At 42.3% G+C, this 21,049-nt stretch overlaps 1 protein-coding gene across 1 annotated transcript in view; it reads left to right on the top strand.

The window, feature by feature from the left end:
* The window catches only part of MYO3B (myosin IIIB), a 634,284-nt gene that overhangs the window by 108,193 nt on the left and 505,042 nt on the right, over positions 1 to 21,049 (top strand). The window contains 1 exon segment of the mRNA XM_030210853.1: positions 6,311 to 6,456. Within this exon segment, the coding sequence (XP_030066713.1) occupies positions 6,311 to 6,456 (146 nt within the window).

Below are 21,049 nucleotides of genomic sequence, written 5' to 3'. Positions count from 1 at the left end.
AATGTATGGGTAGAGAAATAAAGGGGCCTAATGTGGGCCTACCACTTGCTAAAAGAGTATTACCATGGGACACTCTGAGGCGTCCTGCAGTAGGTTTCTGCTTAGTGTACACTAATTCCATTCTAGAAATTAAAAAAAAAAAATTTCAATGCGGGAGGTGTACCTATGGGCAGAGAATAGGTGTGGGAGTAGCACGGGAGCCCTTACCACCTCCTAAATAGGTGGCATAATGGCCACACACTAATGGGAAAATTAGCTTCTGGCCATTAGAAAAAAAAATATGGAAAGACAGCCATTTTACCGCCACAATAAAAGTGGCCACAGTGCACTGAAAACCCATGCACTGACAACAGCGCTGGCCACTTTTTAGCGTGGCTTGGTAAAAGGACTCCCAAGTAAACTAAGCATTTCTGTAAGTTTTATTATGTGGCAAATATCCTGTTCAGCTGTTAGAAAGTTTCTAAAAGTTGCAAACATCTCTTGTGCAAATAGAACAGGAGCAAGGTACAAAGTTGAATTATATTTTTAGCTTTGCTTTATATATGTAATTGAAATTCAACATATATATGTAATCAGTATTTGTTTACTGATTACAATAGTGGGACTCTAACACCTAACTGCTGACTGTTCTTGCTTTATTACATAGTAAATGATGGCAGATAAAGACCTGTAAGGTCCATCCAGTCTGCCTAACAAGATAAACTCATTTTACATGGTATTTGATACTTTATATGTATACCCGAGTTTGATTTGTCCTTGCCTTTCTCAGGGCACAGACCGTAGAAGTCTGCCCAGTACTGTTCTTGTACTAAGTTCTGAAGCTAACATTGAAGTCCCTTAAAATTTACACTCCAGCCCATCCCTATCTATTCAGTCATGATCAGGGCGTAGACCGTAGAAGTCTGTCCAGCTCCTGTTTTGTTTCCAATTACCGGCGTCGCCACCCAATCTCCGCTAAGATGTCATGGAACCATTCCTTCTAAACAGGATTCATTTGTGTTTAATTCCATTACCATTTTCTTCTCCACCACCTCCCGCGGGAGGGCATTCCACATATCCACCACCCTCTCCGTGAAAAAATACTTCCTGACATTAGTCCTGAGTCTGCCCCCCTTCAATCTCAATTCATGTCCTCTAGTTCTACTGCCTTTCCGTCTCCGTAAAAGGTTCGTTTGTGGATTAATACCTTTCAAATATTTGAATGTCTGTATCATATCACCCCTGTTTCTCCTTTCCTCCAAGGTATACATGTTCAGGTCAGCAAGTCTCTTCTCGTACGGTTTGCAACGCAAATCCCATACCATTTTCATAGCTTTTCTTTGCACCGCTTCCAGTCTTTTTACATCTTTAGCAAAACTGAACACAATATTCCAAGTGGGGCCTCACCAACGACTTGTAGAGGGGCATCAACACCTCCTTTCTTCTGCTGGTTATGCCCCTCTCTACGCAGCCTAGCATCCTTCTGGCCATGGCCGTCACACCTTGTCGCATTGTTTCTTCACCTTCAGATCCTCCGACACAAACACCCCATGGTCTCTCTCTTGAGTCGAGCTTAAAAATCTCTCCCCTCCTATCCAGTATCTCTCTCTTGGGTTTCCGCACCCCAAGTGCATCACTGCGCATGCACCGGTGTTCTGGCCGACTGAGGGAGAAGAGTGTAAGCTGTTCCTGCCTGAAGAATGGTGTTCCCCTGAAGACGCTACGGCGAAACATGCTTGCATGTAGGGCACCAACAGTGGATGACAACTGGGAACTGGTTTAAAAACTCCATTTTGATTTATTTCACTGCACGTTTTTAAAGTGATTGGGACCGCTTCTAGACATAGTTGGACCAACTTGTCAAGTATTAAGATAAGTGTTTTTTTTCTATGAGTCTGCAAACAGTATATAAAAGAAATTATTTTCATCTTAAAAGAAACATAATATAACATCTAGGATAGGCAGGTGGTGGAGTGCAATGATGTACTAAAGAAGAAAAACATACTGAAAGACTGCCAGTCAGTCTAGAAGTGTTTTTCCAGTCACTGAGCACTACTTGAATGCAAAAGAAAAATTTAAAAAAAAGGATTGATTGGCAAGTTTATGCTATTCAATATTGCACTGCATGTAATATATAGTGTATACACAGCACATCAAGGGTTTACTGGTTTATATTTAGGTAAAAAATAGTAGAGAGCTGTGGTAGCCGTGGTAGTCCACTCTTAAAGGTTATCAATAGAAATCAAACAACATAAAACATGGAAAAGAAAATAAGATGATACCTTTTTTATTGGACATAACTTAATACATTTCTTGATTAGCTTTCGAAGGTTGCCCTTCTTTGTCAGATCGGAAATAACACATTTGCTTATTTCCGATCTGACGAAGAAGGGCAACCTTCGAAAGCTAATCAAGAAATGTATTAAGTTATGTCCAATAAAAAAGGTATCATCTTATTTTCTTTTCCATGTTTTATTTTGTTTGATTTCTATTGATAACCGGTAAAAAATAGAAAACCTGAAGGAATAGTTATACCCCAGTAGTGAATACTATTAAATTTTAACTGCCAGACCCTCGACCATTCTTCTAACGTTCGGAGATCCCTTCTCATCGTTTCTACTCTCTCCAGGGTATCCACTCTATTGGCTATTTTCGTGTCATCCGCAAAAAGGCACACCTTTCCTTCCAACTCTTCAGCAATATCTCCCACAAATATATTAAACAGAATAGGCCCCAGCACTGACCCCTGAGGAACTCCATTGCTCACCTTCCTTTCCTCCGAGCGGATTCCATTTACCACCACCCTCTGCCACCTGTCAGTCAACCAGTTTCTTATCCAGTTCACCACTTTCGGTCCTAAGTTCAACCCTTTCAGCTTATTCACGAGTCTTCTGTAGGGGACTGTATCAAAGGCTTTGCTGAAGTCCAAGTAGATTACATCTAGCGCACGTCCCTCATCCAGTTCTTTGGTCACCTAGTCAAAAAAGTCAATAAGATTCGTTTGGCAGGATTTTCCTTTGGTAAAGCCATGTTGCCTCGGGTCCTGTAACCCGTCGGTTTCTAGAAAGTTAACTATCCTTTCTTTCAGCAGCGACTCCATTATTTTTCCTACCACCGACGTGAGACTTACCGGTCTGTAGTTTCCCACTTCTTCCCTGTCTCCACTTTTGTGAAGCGGGACCACATCCACTCATCTCCAGTCTCACGGAACCTCTCCCATCTCTAAAGATCTATTAAGCAGATCTTTAAGTGGTCCCGCCAGGACCTCTCTGAGCTCCTTCAGTATCCTGGGATGTATCCCATTCGGCCCCATAGCTTTGTTCACCTTCAGATTCTCCAGATGTTTATAAACTCTTTCTTCCATAAACGGCGCAGTATCCACTCCATTCCCAGATGTTCCCTCGGCAGCCAACCGCGGTCCTTCTCCAGGATTTTCCTCCATGAACACCGAAGAGAAATAATTGTTTTGCACGTTCGCTTTATCTTCATCACTCTCCACATAGCCATTCTCATTATCTTTCAGTCTCACAATTCCATTCCTATCTCTTCTCCTTTCTCCAATATTTCTGAAAAAAGTCTTGTCACCTCTCTTTACATCTTTAGCCATTTTTTTCTTCCGCTCGCGCTTTTGCTATCCGTATTTCCCTCTTCGCTTCTTTCAGTTTAATCTGATAATCTTTTCCGTGATCCTCTCATTGCGTTCTTTTGTATTTCTTGAACAAAGCCTCTTTTGCTCTTATTTTTTCAGCTACTTCTTTGGAGAACCATATAGGCTTCCTGCTTCTCTTGTTTTTGTTTACTTTCCTCACAAAAAGATCATTCGCCATATTTATAGCAGCCTTTAGCTTGGACCACTGTTTTTCCACTTCTCCTATGCCTTCCCATGCCAACAGCTCCTTCTTCAGGTATTCCCCCATTTTATCAAAATCAGTATGTCTGAAATCCAGTACTTTGAGTTTTGTGTATCCGCACCGGCCTTTGCCCTTATATCAAACCATACAGTGTGATGATCACTATTACAAAGGTGGGCACCCACCCGGATATCGGAAACACTACCTCCATTAGTGAGCACTAGATTCAGCATCGACCCTTCCTTCGTGGGTTCCGTCACCATTTGTCTGAGCAAAGCAATTTGACAGGCATCCACAATCTCCCTACTTCATTCCGATTTCCGCAGACGGGATGTTCCAATCCACGTCAGACAAATTGAAATCTCCCAACAGTAGCACCTCCCCTTTCATACCAATCTTTTGAATATCTTCTATCAGATCCTTGTCTAGCTTCTCCGTTTGCGCAGGAGGTCTGTAGATAACTCCCGTGTGGATACAGGTTCCGTCTTCTCTTTCTAGGACGATCCATAAAGCTTCTTCTTTTCCCCAGGTTCCCCACATTTCAGCCGCTCTGATATTCTCTCTCACATACAGAGCCACTCATCCACCTCTTCGGCCCTCTCTATCCTTCCTAAAAAGATTATAGCCCAGTACGGTCACATCCCATTTATGAGAATCATTGAACCACGTCTCCGTAATAGCAACAATTTCCAAGTTTTCTTCAAACATCATGACTTGCAAGTCTTGAACCTTTTTACTTAGACTACGAGCATTTGTGCACATACCTTTCCATGTGCTTAGTGAGTTTGGGTGGCTTTTTATATTTATATGACCTTTCCCTCTGCCAACATGTTTATTCTGGGGGTGACTTTCCGAAATCCCCTGTTTCCTTTTGTCACCCCCACCCTCTAGTTTAAATGTCTAGAAACATACTGTCTGAATTTCTCCCCAAGGATCCTTTTTCCCATCACAGAAAGATGTAGCCCATCATTACAGTACAGCCTGTTATTTTTCCACGTATTACTCCATTCTCCTATGTATCTAAAACCTTCTTCTTTACACCAAGACTCAAGCCACTTATTGAATTCTTCTGTTTTGCATAGTCTTTCCTCTCCCCTCCCCAACGTAGGGATTACTTCAGAAAAAGCCACAGTCCGAACCAAAGATTTCAGTCCCTCCCCAAACTTCTGGAACGCTCTCTGTGCTGTAAACTTGCTATCGTTGGCCAGGTCATTTGTCCTCAGGTGAATTACAACATCATCGTTAGAAGCCTCGCTCTCTTCTCGGATCACTTTCAGTATTTGGTCTGTACATCTTGTAGCTGAAGATCCTGGAAGACATTTCTGCTTTTCACAATTCTGTCATTAGTTGGGGGATGTTTCTGGAGTTGTGCTATTTTCATTGCCTCTGGTTCTACCACAGTATTTCTTTTTTCGCTATCATAATGATGCAACGCTGGAAAAGAATTTGACAGGGGCAACGCTTGGAAGGACGAGTGTTTCTGTGTCATACATCTTAGTCTACCAGAGCCTACTGTGACCCATCTATTCCTCTGATATTTCATTCTCTGAGGCAGTGGTGGTGGTAAATTAGCTGGGAAATGAGTAATCCTGGATGCTTCTTTAATTGTAGTTAATTCGTACTTGAGTTTGTTGATCTCTTCTTTCAATGCTGATATTTGGAGACAGGACAAGCTCTAAGGTTCCAGATAGTTTGCCTTAGGATTAAAGCAGAACATATATGGCACTGAATGAAGGTCATAATGATGTGAGTCACAAGTGTGAAAAGGTGAACTATGAGAGGGAATAACAAGAATTAGGATTGACCAATTAAGTGTAATAAAGATACTTGTCCCTTGATTGCCCTATATAAAGGGAGTTTACCTAAGGGTGGGTGGGACTAGGACACAGGTAACCTCAGTTACCAATCAAATCAAGTCTGAAAATGCCCAGCGCAGCTCCCAGCTCACAAGGTAAATTTAGGTTCTACTACCTAGCTCAAAACAAAATTGCTCCTCCTCCAGAGCTATGTTTACAATATTTGGACTGCTGACCTGTTGATTTATGAACATCTGTCAGAGACTCTTCAATAAAAAGGCAAGAGTGACAGGGTGGATTGAGCCAGTCAGTGTCAATTCACTGCTGTTAGGTGAACACTGAGACTGTTGTTTTTAAAAGCTTTTGACAATTAACTAACAGTTGTCTGTGTGTGATATTCTTTCTCTTGGCCTTTCCCAGGGACAGGAGACAAGGGCCGAGCTTGTGTTCTGCCCAAGCAGATATCCAGACAACCACAGGTATTACTGTACCATATGAAAATAAAATCACAAAAAAACCCTCAAATAAACCCCGATAAAAATAAATAATAGTCTATGCCCAGAATCATGTCAAAAAGCAGCACAGAAATGAGCAGAATGATATCACAATCCTGACTTCCAAAAGCACTTCAGTACTAGAGAGGGTTAACGTTGTCTCACTCTCTTCCTCTGCTTTGTCTGACAGGTCATTGCTTGTGAACAACAGTATGACTGTTCATATGACGTGCGGTGTGACGTGTGGTCTCTTGGGATCACTGCTATTGAGCTGGCTGATGGAGACCCTCCTTTGGCTGACATGCATCCTGTGAAAGCGCTCTTTAAGATTCCCAGGTACAGCGCTAGATGGTGCACTTGTCTCACTGGATTGATAAATGCAAAATGAGGCTTCTACAGAGCAGAACCAACTGCAGGTGGAAAGCTGCTGCTAACTTAATCAGGAGCAATAATGACTGCAAACATGTAAAAATAGAAAGATAGGGAAGAAGTCTTGTTTGTTTTTTTTAAATTATAATTTACTTGTAGAAAAGCCTGTCAAAAATGACAGGGTACAATAATGATGCCTCTGTTGCCCATCCCCCTTCTACTCCGATATCTCTCCCAGATTCCCAGGAGCACAATGTTGAATTCTGCCCCACCCGACTTTCAAACTTGAGGTTTCCCATGTCCCCTTCCCTATGTCACTAATCACCTTTGAACCCCCTATCCTTTACCTGCAGGCGTAGTGAGGACTTTAAGGGCAGAAGTGACGCTGAATTGCTCCTGCCTTGCTGGTCTTGAGAATCATAATGACTCTGCTGGACCCATGGCTCCTCTGTACTCTGGTCTCAGCAAATGCTGGAGGGAAATAGGCAGCAGTATTGACAGATAATACGAGTGTTTTCCCTCTAGCACATACATTGTTCACCCAAGTGAAAGACACAGATACCATGTGAGGAGATTGGACAATAGCATTTAGAATATCCTATCCCATATGGATCACTTTAGATTAAACTGGTGTTTTCTTAGCAAATAGTATTTGTTTTCAATAGAGTCAAAAGCACAAATTTTGCAGCATCAGATTATATTTTAATTTGCAGTCATGGACAAGAAAATCACCGAAAATAGCCAGGTTAATCTGTTTATGATAATCTAGTTCTGTTGGATTGGTATATTGTTTAGGGATGACAGCCAGAAAAATTTCAATTTGTGTTTGCCATGTCTTTTATAGGAAATTTCATTTTCTTCAGGTTTTCTTGGCCATTTTGCCGTTACAGGAACAATGTCACTAAAAATGTGCCCTCTGCAAATACTGCACACTATTTGCATAGAGGGTGCATTCCTCGATAGTGCACACGTGCATGAGGGTTTGCACATGTGTACAGTATTGGGAATTTATTTGTAAAGGGTGTGCACTGTTATTGGCAAAGAAAACTGTGGGGTTATTGTACTAAGCTGCGGTAAAATGGGGGCCTGTGCTAGCATCAGTGCGTGTTTTTGATCTGCGCTGAGGCCTCCTTTTACTGTAGCGGGTAAAAGGCTGTCCAATTTTGGCAAAAAGAAATGGCTGTGCGGTAAGTGAACCACTTACCGCAGGGCCATTTCAGTGGGGAGCCCTTACCGCCATCAATTGAGATGATGGTAAGGGCTCCAGTGCTAACCTGGCAGTAACCGGCAGCGCATGGCACTGCCCGATTACTCCCAGTTAAGGTCCGGCGCTGGTGCGGTAAGGCTGCATTGGGCTTATCACTGCTTAGTAAAAGGACCCCTGTGTGTTTTTTTTTCTGCTTGTTTTCATTTCTTAACAATATGCAATGACATGGGATTTCCCGTGTTATTGCAAACGAGAGCCTAATCTCTAATATTGTTTGGTCAGCACAGAGATTGTTGACACGACTGTATTTCAGGGGAGTTTTGGATTCTCTCTCCATTTTGCTGTTTAAAATATATTCTTTCATAAAAATTATTTGTATAATGTTATTAATGTAGCGTTTATTCCTGTGGGGTATTATTAATTGAGTAACCGGGATACTGATACTCATTGTGACAGTAACAGAAAAATATTTTAGGATCTGCTTTGGGAGTTGATTAATAATAATTATGAATTGCTACAAGCCTGACTTTGGCACGTTTTTTTATTCACAGTGGGGAAGTAGAAATAATTACACAGTCTGGTAGCACTTTAAAGCTGTAACAATACAAGTGTTTGACCTTTTGTTATCTGCACAATCGTGCAATTATCGCTGGCTTTTAAAATTCCTCCTGATTGCAATTTGCATTTCTGATTAGGTCTATTTATATGCAGATGAGGCTTTCTTAGGCTCTGCGTCATAATGTCATCTCTTGCCCAGCCCAGAGAGGAACAAACCACCAGCGTCACACAAATAAGTCGGGCGCAAGCCTAAAACAGGTCATGGAGCTTAAGCCAGCGTATGAGGCTGCAGTGTTCCAAAGTAATGCCCATAAATTGTATCAGGTGAATGCTTCAAACCATTCAAAAGGAGAGCAGTCACGCCAGAACTGTATAAATAACAGGAGGCATTAGAAGGCATATTGCTTTTGAGTTTTCCATGATTTATCTATCTCCCTGTTGCCTGTAGTGGGTATGTTTGAATTGTACTGTATTGGGTCCTCTTTACTTTGTGAGAAAACAGAGCTTGAGAAAGCTAGATGACTTCCTGTTACTTTCAAGTAAAATTTCCCCCCCCCTGCCCACAGTTTGATGTTTTAGTTAATTGATAAATTTATCAGTCACAATTTCATAGATCTATAGTATTTCCCTTAATGAATGCGTGCAGTGCTGGTCTGTAGCATTTAGGGGTTCTTTTACTAAGCCGCGTAAGTGTCTACATCTGCCCAACACGCGCCAAAATGGAATTACCTCTCGACTACTGTGTGGCTCTTGTGGTAATTTCATTTTTGGCACGCGCCTGAAATTTTTTTTTATTTTTGGACACATGTAACAGACGAGCGCCAAGTGGCATTTGACACGCGTAGGTCATTACCACCCGGATTCTTTACTGTTAGGTCAATGGCTGGCGGTAAGGTCTCAGACCCAAAATGGACACATAGGCGTGCTAAAAAATGGATCAGCGCGCACCAAAAACTCACGCCTACACTACCGCAAGCCATTTTCAGCGCGCCTTTGTAAAAGGATCCCTTAGTTTTTCTGCATATGCGACTTCACTAAGGTAACATGTTGCTCATCTATTCTCTGTTAGGAATGCTTTACTTTTCCCAGGAAACACCGCTAAAGTTTTTGTCTTTGTCTATAATCAAGCTTGAGACTATTCGTTGGACTGCTTTATCTTATCTAGGTACTAAAGTTTGGAGTGGATCTCTGGGATCTTTGTGTAATGAGGAATATTACCTAGATTTTAGAAAAAGTTTGAAAACTTTATTATTATCTCAATAGGTTAATTTGACTGTAGGTAAGCCATGGATTATGTGAAGAATTGTAAGGTTTCTTTTTGCATTTCATGAATTTAATTGTTCCTTGCTTTGAGATGTTTATCTGAAGCATATTATTAAATTGCATAGTACAATAAACTTAACATATTTATTATATACCAGCTTCAGATTTTAAACCAGTTTTTACTGACATAATGCTTTAGAAGTCTTCAGGGGTATCCTAACCCTTTAAAGCAGTGAGATGTATTGTGCGGGATTGTGTATTCAAATGGATTCCTCTAACAGGAATGGTGTAGGAGGAGATGTGGAGGGCCATTTTCGATATGACGTCTAAATCCTATTTTGGATGTTTTGTGAAACAGGGAGTGTAAAATCGAGAAAAAGAAAGATAGATTGAGAGAGAGGCTGGGGGAGACTTGTTCTAGGGTTCACCGGTGCCATTTTGAACCCAGTGCCGGAAGCTCTATAACTGATATAAGTATTCACACCTTAATTATAAGTGTGTTTCTGGCAAGTTAACGCTAGTATTCTATAAAGAAATGTAGGTGCCTACTTTTCTTTAGATAATAGGCTTCCAATAGATGCTTTAAAAGTGCCTAAATCTAGGTGTCCCTTTATTGTATTACCTTCCATGTAACCTATCTAGTCTCCAATAGCAGTTCACTATCTGTTTTATCATCTTGGTTTAATGGTACAGAGTCAGAATGTGTTCAGCCAAGGGAAGTCTTGCCACATCAATTTGCTTCATTTCTTTGAAGGCATAAATAAATATGTGGATAAAGGTGAGCTGGTTGATGCGGAGGGGCATAATCAAACGGGGTGCCCAAGTTTTCATAAAGGCGTCCTTGCAGGACAGCCCCATAAAGGGGTGGGGCAACCCGTATTATCGAAACAAGATGGGCGTCTATCTTTCGTTTCAATAATACGGTCGGGGACACTCAAATCATGAAATTTCATGACCTTAGAGATGGTCGTCCTTAGGTCGTTTTTGAGATGGTCTTCCCCGGTTTTTGGCGATAATGGAAACCAAGGACGCCCATCTCAAAAGCGACCAAATCCAGGCTATTTGGTCGTGGGAGGAGCCAGCTTTTGTAGTGCACTGGTCCTCCTCACATGCCAGGACACCATCAGGGCACCCTAGGGGGCACTGCAGTGGACTTCAGAAAAAGGTCTCAGGTGCATAGCTCCCTTACCTTGGGTGCTGACCCCCCAACCCCCCCCCCCCAAAACCCCAAACCCACAACTGTACACCACTACCATAGCCCTTAGGGATGAAGGGGTGCACCTACATGTGGGTACAGTGGGTTTGTGGTGGGTTTTGGAGGGCTCACATTTACCACCACAAGTGTAACAGGTGGGGGGGATGGGCCTGGGTCCGCCTGTATGAAGTACACTGCACCCACTACAACTGCTCCAGGTACCTGCATACTGCTCCGATGGACCTGAGTATGGCATTTGAGGCCGGCAAAAAAGTATTTTTAAACTTTTTTTTTATGGTGAGGGGGGGGGGGGGGGGGGTTAGTGACCATTGAGGGGAGTAAGGGGAGGTGATCCCCGATTTCCTCCGGTGGTCATCTGGTCAGTTTGGGCACCTTTTTGATGCTTGGTCGTGAAAAAAAATGGACCAAGTAAAGTCGCCCAAGTGTTCGTCAGGGACGCCATTCTTTTTTCCATTATCGGCCAAGGACGCCTATCTCCTAAGCACTCCCCAGTCCCGCCTTCACTACACTGCCGACACGCCCCCGTGAACTTTGGTTGTCCCCGCGATGGAAAGCAGTTGAGGGCGCCCAAAATCGGCTTTCAATTATGCCGATTTGGGTGACCTTGCGAGAAGGACGCCCATGTCCCGATTTGTGTCGGAAGATGGGCGTCCTTCTCTTTCAAAAATTCACCTGGTAGTGTATCTAGATTTTCAGAAAGCTTTTGATAAAGTTCCTCATGAGAGACTCCTGAGAAAATTAAAGAGTCATTGGATAGGATGTTCAGGTGTGGATTAGGAATTGGTTAATGAACAGAAAACAGAGGGTAGGGCTAAATGGTCATGTCTCTCAATGGAGGAGGGGGAACAGTGGAGTGCCACAGGGATCAGTAATGGGACTGGTGTTATTTAACATATTTATAAATGATATGGAAATCGGAATGACAAGTGAGGTGACACAAAACTATTAAAGGTTGTTAAAATACATGCGGACTCTGAAATATTGCAGGAAGGCCTTAGGAAATTGGAAGACTGGACATCCAAATGGTAGGTGAAATTTAATGTGGACAAATACAAGATGATGCACATTGGAAAGAATAATCCAAATCGTAGTTATCTGTGCTACGGTCCACCTTGGGGAGGCAGCAACCAAGAAAAAGTTCTAGATGTCGTTGTAGATAATGCACTGAAATCTTCTGCTCAGTGTGCAGCAGCAGCTGAAAAAAGGGATGGTGAGTAAGACCAAAAATACTATAATACCTCTGTATCGCTCCATGGTGCGACCTCACCTTGAGTATTGCGTTCAGTTCTGTTCGCCTTTTATCAAAAAAGATATAGCAGAAATAGAAAAGGTTCAAAGAAGAGCGACCAAAATGATAAAGGGGATGGAACTCCTCCAGTATGAGAAAAGGCTAAAGAGGTTAGGGCTCTTCAACTTGGAAAAGAGACGGTTGAGGGGAGATATGATTGAGGTCTACAAAATCTTGAATGGTGTAGAGCTGAGTAGAAGTAAATCAATTTTTTTACTTGTTCCAAAATTACAAAGACTAGGGGACACTCATTGAAGTTAGATGGACATACTTTTAAAACAAATAGGAGGAAATATTTTTTCACTCAACGAATAGTTAAGCTCTGGAACTCTTTGCCAGAGGATGTACTAACAGCGGTTAGTGTATCTGGGTTTTAAAAAGGTTTGGACAAGTTCCTGGAGGAAATGTCCATAGTCTACTATTGCCCTGGGATTGGTAGCATGGAGTGTTGCCATGATTTGGGTTTCTGCCAGGTACTTGTGACCTGGCTTGGCCACAGTTGGAAACAGGATATTGGGCTAGATGGACCATTGATCTGACCCAGTATGGCTACTCTTATATTCTTATGTTAAGTTCTTATGTTCTTATCTTGGTGGGTAGATGAGAGAACTTTACATGGAATTTCTATCTATATAAATTTCCTTCAGAAATTTTATTCTATTCAACTTTATGGAATCTGAACACATGGAACCACCATGATTACATATGCTGTCACTTTGATAAATTTGTACCCTGGTATCATTGCTATTCTACAAAGGACATGCACCCTTTATATAATAGCGCTTAGCGCTGATTCTCGCTTCTAACTGTTCATCAGACTTATGACTGCTGAAACCTGAAACTTTTTACTAGGGATGCATTTTAATTGTGATTAACATCTTAATTATTAATCATGATTTTAAAAATTAATCATGATTAATAATTAATTTAGCCCCTGCACACCCTCTCTCTCTCTCCTGCCCCACTATGCACTGTCTGGCATCTCTCCCTCCCCTCCCTGCCTGTGGCGCTCTCTCAATTTCCTTCCCCTACCCCGTATACCTATGCAAAAAGCAAGCAAATCTTCGGTCCTGCAGTGCCAGCTGCAACTATACTAACAAGCTGCCTGTGGCCTTCACTGAGCCTTTCCCTCTGACCCATCTCACCCCTTCTGATGCAACATCCTGTCAGAACGAAAGGCCCAGTGCAGGCTGCAGACAGCCTGTGAATATAGCTTCCGTTAGTGGTGCAGGACAGAAGACTTCCTTTTGAATAGATACATGGAGGGGGAGGGATAGGAGGGAATTGAAAGAGAGCCACAGACAGGGCCAGGAGGGGAGATAGAGACACCAGTCCATGCATGGGGGGGGGGGGGGGGGGAGAGGGAATTGAGAGAGAACCGTGGGCCAGTATATGAGGGAGAGATGCCTGACTGTGCAGGGGGAGGAGATAAGGAAAGGGGGAGAGACACTGAACTAAGGAAGAGAAAGAAGAGGGAAGAAGTGGAGAAAGGGAGAGATGTTGGATTCAGAGGGAGGGAGAGAAAGAGAGAGAGAGAGAGAGAGAGAGAGAGAGATAATGGACTTGGGGATGGAGAGGGTGGAGGGAAGGAAGAAAGAGAGTGGTTTTGGACTGGGGGGAGAATGGGAAAGTGGAAAGAGAGAAAGAGAGAGAGAGAGAGAGAGAGAGAGAGAGAGAGATAATGGACTTGGGGATAGAAGGGAGGGAGGGAGGGAGGGAGAGATGCTGGACAATGGGAGGGAGGGAGGGAGATTTGAACCTGGGGCAGAAGATAGGGAGATACTGGGCCCTAATCAGTGGTGTAGCCACGGGGGGGGGGGGGGGGGGGGCTTGGGGACCTGGGTCCCTCACTTTGGGCTCAGGCCCCTTCCAAAGCTACAGTATCTTTTCCGTGCCTGGTGGGTTAGCCGAAGCTCTGCCAGCCAAAGAAATCTACTGCCTGAATTGCCCCCTTCCTCCTCATACTGCCTCAGGAGCGAGGAAGTCAGTGGTGTACCTCCAGTCACCAATGCTGGCACTCCCCGAGCATGCTCCGTTCGTGTATGAACTAAGTATTCTGGCATCAGAAGCTGAAGGCGTGCCACCGACTTCCTTTCTCCAGAGGCAATGCGAGGATGAAGAGGGCAGCTTTGGCAGTGGATTTTTTTTCAACTGGCAAGGCTTCGGTTTACCCACCAGCAAAGGTATGATACTTAATGTGGGAGGAAGGAGAGGAAATGCATGACCCCCCCAGTCCATGCCTGACCCCCCCGTATACACTTGTGCCCCCCCCCCCATGGACTGCTGGATAAGCCCTGACCTGTAATCGTGTGATTAATCATGCAATTAAAATTTTCAATCATGTGATTAATCACAATTAAAATTTTTAATCAAAATGCAGCCCTACTTTTTACACACCTACTTTGTAGTAGTAGATTCTTATAATTTGGAATCACATTTCCCACATTCATACCATCAGGATACCCTAACTACCCTTTTTTATGGTATACCTTGCAGATATGCTGCTCAGAATCATGGGTTTCCGAGTCTGACAGCTTTCCTCCATGATTTGCTTTCCAAAGGTTCCAGCTGTACCAGCTGCAAATAAATTCAAATGGAGACACTACAAATTTCATTCAGTCCTTTTCCCCCCACTTGTAAGATCTATTATATCCCTCTAGCTAAGTGCACCGTGTTCAGTTTGGTCAATTATCATTGGACAGTTTGAAAGTATCTGCTTTGCTAAAGAAATGAGATTGAGGCAGCCGTCCATTCCACTCTGAATTTTTTTCTGGGAACTTGACTGTGACTTGATTCCAAAATGTTCTTCCGTCATAAAGATTTATTGTTTTTGAGCCATTCTGTTCAAGTGTTCCAAGATGTGGTGAAGGCCATTAAAAAGAAAAGAAAATCCTTTTTCATTGCTGAGACTGAAAATGCCACTGATAGTTATCCAATTTTTCCTGAACAATCCTTGCAAATGTGTAATTCTTTTTCAAGGGGCTAGTGATTTTTTTTTTAACAATGTCAACCATCTTTCTTGTTTGGTGAGAGAGAAAAAAACCACTCCTTTGTCATCATTGTGGCCTCAGCAGTGGCTTTTCAAAATTGTAGTTAATGTGCTCTGTTATGTATTTATTGGGATTTATTAACTGCTTTTATGAAGAGATTCACCCAAGGCGGTGTACAGCAAATACAGGTTGGCATAAAGCCTGCAATTTTGCTAACAGTATAACAATAGTAAAATGACCAAATTTGCCCCATGTAAGCCGCATTGAGCCTGCCATGAGTGGGAAAGCGCGGGGTACAAATGTAACAAAAACATATATATATAAGCATTATTAGAATCAGTGAGGTAAACTTGGAAATAACAAATTGAATCCTAATAATAGGACTAACATGAAACTATCAGAAACAAACATTTAACAGCATTGTAAAACAATCATATAACAGAAATATACCTCTTTTGGATTACTATTATGTTTTGTATGTAGGATTTACCTTCCACACCTTTCAAATGATTTCATCTGCAAAACTCACTAAAGGGTCCTTTTACAAAGGTGTGTAAGGGCCTATGTGTGTCCAGTGTGCGCCAGATTGGCATTGCCGCCTAGCTACCATGTACCCCAGGCAGTAATTCCGAATTTGGCGCAAGTTCGCTTGACCAGATACCAAATTCTCCATTGCTGTGTGTAAGTTCCCTCCCTGCTCACCCTGTACCTCAACCTGAAAGAATCCAAGGGCAGGACTTCCCAAAACAGCATTTTCTCCTGGTTGTGGGGGAGCCACTCACATAAGAGGACTCAAGGAAGCCCCGTCAACACTACTGGCTGACACCGACACAGCAGCACTGATAGGAGAGGAAGCCTGTATGGGTCCAGCTGTCAACCCAAATCTTTCCAGGGTCGTCTATTTTGGGATCAGGGCCGCCGAGAGACTGGGCCGGGCCTGGGGCAAGGCCGCCCCCGCTGCCCCCCCCCCCCCGAGGTCATCATCGTTGCCACCCCCTCCACACGCCCCCCTCCGTCCACCACCTGGCCGGGCCCCCCTGAATTCAAATCATAGCACCTCACCTTGACCTTGTTCCGTGTGAAAGAAGCACAGCAGCGGCAGTCTGCAGATCGCCTCCCTTCGGACCTTCCCTCACTGTGTCCTGCCCTCGTGCAAGTTACATCAGACGAGGGCGGGATACAGGTAGGGAAGGCCCGGAGGGAGGCAATCTGCAGATTGCCGCTGCTGCGCTTCTTTCACATGGAGTGAGATCGAGGTGAGGCGCTATGATTTGAATTCAGGGGGGCCTGGCCCGGTGGTGGACGGAGGGGGCGGGTGGAGGGGACTGCGGTGCCGGGCCCCCCTTGGAGGCCCGGGCCCGGGGAATTTTGTCCCCCCTGCCCCCCCTCTTGGCAGCCCTGTTCGGAGCCTGGATCCCGGTGGGGGTCGAGGGAAACTCCCGCACCTTCCCTCTCGTTTTGCCCATAATCAAGGGAACAAAGAGTTGCTATGGACAACGAAACAAGGTAGAATTTGGGAGCAGCTGTTGCAATGTCTCCTTACGGCGCCATCTTGGATCCTTGCAGGTAGTCCATATTACTTTTAATTTTAACACATATTGCATGATTACCGCATGAGTAACCTGTGAGCCCTTAGCACTAGTTCAACGGGTGGCAGTAAGGGCTCAGGCAGTAAATAGCCATATACTACTTTTAATTTTAACGCACGACCATTTACTATCCCAATTAAAAAAGCTTTTTTCCCAGCCATGGTAAAAAATGGCCCAGCACGCGCCAATTTCCCGCGTCCAAACTACCATAGGCCACTTTTTACAGCAGCTTAGTAAAAGGAGCCATGAGTGAAGAAATATTTTCTCTGATTTGTTGTAAATTTACTGCTCAGTAGCTTCATTGAGTGCCCCCTAGTCCTAGTATTTTTGGATAGAGTAAACAAGACACTTAGGTGGCCTTTTGCAAAGCCACACTAGCGTTTTTAGCTCGTGGTAAAAATCAGCTGGCAGTAAACATTGAGATGCCCATAGGAATGTAATGGGCATCTCATTGTTTACCACCAGCTGATTTTTACCACAAATTAAAAATGCTAGCACGGTTTTGTAAAAGACCCCCTTATCGATTAATACTTCCTCCACCAGCCCGGGCACATTATGAATCCACCCAGCATTCTGCCTTTTTCTTTTTAGCTTCCAGCCTTTGGAATAATGTTCCACATTAATATAGCTCTTATAACATTTTTTTTCAAATGGTTTTTAGATGATGAAGACCAATCCTTTTTTTTAATGTTTTTTTTATACTTTGTATGGGATGAACGGCTCTTCTATTCTTTCACTGATTAATTGTCATTCTTTCCTGTCTTTATTTTTCAAATGTAAATCATTTTGACCTACTGGTTTAGTAAAGGTGGTATAGTAAGTCGTTTTTTTTTTTATAAACAGAAACATAATTGTGGCTATTATGTTTGTTTTGATTTTTACATTATATATCGATGGCCAGGTTGGGAAATGCCCAGTGCCAATGGTATTTGAGAAAAGGATCCATTTATTTATTTATTTCTGGGCCATTTACAACTAACATACATAATTTAAATCGACAGAGTATAAAATAAACAATACAATTACAATAAGATAAAATAAACAAACATGCACACATAAAAACATAACACCAATAATTATAAACAATTCTAAAGTTCAAATACAGAAATTATCACAGGGAAGAAAACAAACAAATGAAATCATACTTAGATCTTTAACAGAGGTTGACACCATTATTGCTGCTTACAAGCTTCACAGATCTGCCATGTAGAGTCTTTTCTAAAATACCTGAAGGACTGCACATGTATGCACCAGCATGCACATCTGAAGCAGTCACTTTACAAATATACATATGGAAAAAATGAACCGCATTGACCCAGAAGCTTTCACATGGATGTATCAGCACTTACAGGTGGAAATGGCGATTTCACAACTTCCATATGTAGCTGCCCTATTTTAAAAACCTACAGTTGTAAGTGCAGCCAATTAAGAGGGAAAGTTTTCAAGATGTGATAAAAGGTGATCTTTTACTGCACCTTGATATTTCATGTGATTCAGCATCCTGCAGTATCTCATTCCTGCAGGTTGCTGAATCCCATGGTAACAGAATAACACTGCTTGGGAGCCAAACAGTGTTATTCTGTGGTTGTTCCTGGGCCCTTACCGCCACTCATTGAGGTGACGATAAAGGCTTCCACGCTAATCTGGTGGGAAGTGGGCAGTGCAATGCCTGATTACTGCCACGTTACTGCCATGCAAGCCATTTCCAGGGGGGTTCTTTTTCCTCCATAAATAGTGCACACTCAGGGCGGGACTACCACTGGCGGCCGTGTTGGACCAGTGGTAGTCCCAAAAGAGCAAGCAGTAAGCCCACGTTGGGCTTACTGCCGCTCTGTAAAAGGGTCCCTCAGTGAAGTTTTACCAAGCAGGAGCCTCTCCTGCCTAGGTAAACCCTTTTGAATATCGGGTCACATAAGTACATAAGCATTGCTATACTGCAACAGACTGAAGGTCCATCAAGCCCAGCATCCTGTTTCCAACAGTGGCCAATCCAGGTCACAAGTACCTGGCAAGATCCCAAAACAGTACAATACATTTTATTCTGTTTATTCTAGAAATAAGCAGTGGATTTTCCCCAAGTCCGTTTTAATAATGGTCTATGGACTTTTCCTTTAGGAAGCCATCCAAACCTTTTTTTAACCCTGCTAAGCTAACCACTTTTACTACATTCTCTGGCAACAAATTCTAGTGTTTAATTACACATTGAGTGAAGACATAGTTTTTCCAATTCATTTTAAATTTACTACTTTTGCCTCCAACGCAATCTTTTCTTCGAAGTCCCTCTTAGCCTTCCTTAACAGCACTTTGCATTTGACTTGACATTCCTTATGCTGTTTCTTATTATTTTCAGTCGGTTCCTTCTTTCATTTTCTGAAAGATTTTCTTTTAGCTCTAATAGCTTCCTTCACCTCACATTTTAACCACGTCGGCTGTCGTTTGGTCTTCCGTCCTCCTTTTTTAATACGCGGAATATATTTGGCCTGGGCTTCCAGGATGGTGTTTTTGAACAACATCCACACCTGATGTAAATTTTTGACCCTCACAGCCGCTCCTCTATGTTTTTTTTCCACCGTTCTTCTCATTTTATCATAGTCTTCTTTTTAAAAGTTAAACGCCAAAGTATTTGATTTCCTATGTATACTTCAAAGCTAATATCAAATCTGATCATATTATGATCAATGTTATCAAGCGGCCCCAGCACCATTACCTCCAGCACCAGATCATGCACTCCACTAAGGACTAGACAGTGCTTTTTTGTAGAAAAAAAGGTGCCGATACTCATTGTGGGCGGGGTCACCACATATGGCTCCACCCCTATTATAGCCACACCCACATTAGCCACACTCATTATAACATCATGACGCATATAAACAGACATCATTGAAAATATTATACTAGTATAGGAAAAAAAAATAACGTGATTTTTTTTCATTATAAATAATTTCTCTAAGCTGTTACCCAGTGCAAAATAAGACAGCAGATGTAAATTCTCAAATTGGACATATTCCAAACACTAAAATGAAAATAAAATGATTTTTTCTACCTTTGTTGTCTGGTGACTTTTTTTTTTCTATCCATGTTGGTCCCAGTCTCTGATTCTGCTGCTCTTTATCTGTTCTCTTAACACCGTTTCCAGGGCTTCCTTTCCATTTATTTCTTTACTTTCCTCCTTTCTTCTTCATTTCTTCCGTACATCCATAAGTAAACGCTGGGTCCTCCTCCATGGAATTGACTGGAGGAGGTATAACGTGGATCCAGCTTTTGTCTATTTTCTCCATCCATATGCAGTTTTTTTCCTCTCTTCCCTTTCCCTCATCTCCATCCATGTGCGAGGAAGGGAAAAGATGCACACTCAAAAAGAAGGAGATGAAAAGAACAATGAAAATTTTGAGGGGAAAGAGAGATGAGATAAGAGAGGACGCCGAAAGATGCCTAGAGAATTGGGGAAGCGGGAGAGTGGATAGAAAGAAAACTGGAATAGAACATGAATGTAGTGAGAAGCTACATTAGGGAAGGGGATAGACAGACTGGAGAGAAATAGAAAAGAAAGGAAAGAAGGTGGGAGAAAGAAAGGAATAAAAAAATAAAAATACTGAATAATGGACATGGACTAGAACTGAGATGAGGAAAAGAAAGACAAAGGAAATACAATATTTTCAGGTTTTTATATGTTTATTCTATTATTAGAATGAAAAAATGTAATCAAATGGCATAATGATAATTTTGTGTATACTAAATAATACAAAAATCTATGCAAATGTGCCAAAGAATATTCCATCCTTCTGTTGCAGATTCTACCCATGTGCTATCTTAAATAGCTTGGGGCTATGTGAATGTGATACTGTTACAGAGAAAACATTGGTTTTCCAAAATGATATTTGTACATCCTAATGCTATGAGGTTATTACATGTGGTGTTCTAATAAACTAGCAATCTTAAAGGAAATATTAATACTTTAGTTCTCAATAATGTACAAATTCTCACTCATCAAAATGGATTCTCAAGCCTAGATCATAAATCCCCTGAATGGGGACCTCCAGTGCCTCCAGGTAGAGATAAATCACACTGAGAATACACTGAACCATGAAATGATTCTGTTAACATGTCATCTGTCTGGAATATATTTTCAAATCTCCAACAGAAGGGTCTAAATTATAAAGAGAAGGTGGCTTAGCAAAGTTGGTAGTGTGGGACTTGATACTTTTAACCTCTCCCATCTGCCGCCACTGGTTATGAGTGCCTGTGTTGGTATAACAACATTCAACAGCAGACGGCTAATGTAGCCTGCCATTAGATCAGCCATTTGAAAGTTATACTGGACCATAAATTCTTCAAGCTATGCTATCGAGAGAGAAAACATATTACATCATAGAGATAACATCTCTTCAGCTGGTGATGCTACAACATTTTCAAAGAGAACTAATGGATAGGATAAGTAATGTGGCAAAA

Source organism: Microcaecilia unicolor, chromosome 7 (genome assembly GCF_901765095.1).
Source record: "Microcaecilia unicolor chromosome 7, aMicUni1.1, whole genome shotgun sequence".
Lineage (NCBI taxonomy): Eukaryota > Metazoa > Chordata > Amphibia > Gymnophiona > Siphonopidae > Microcaecilia > Microcaecilia unicolor.
The sequence above is the reverse complement of the archived record's forward strand: the minus strand, read 5'-3'. Positions and strand labels throughout refer to the sequence as shown.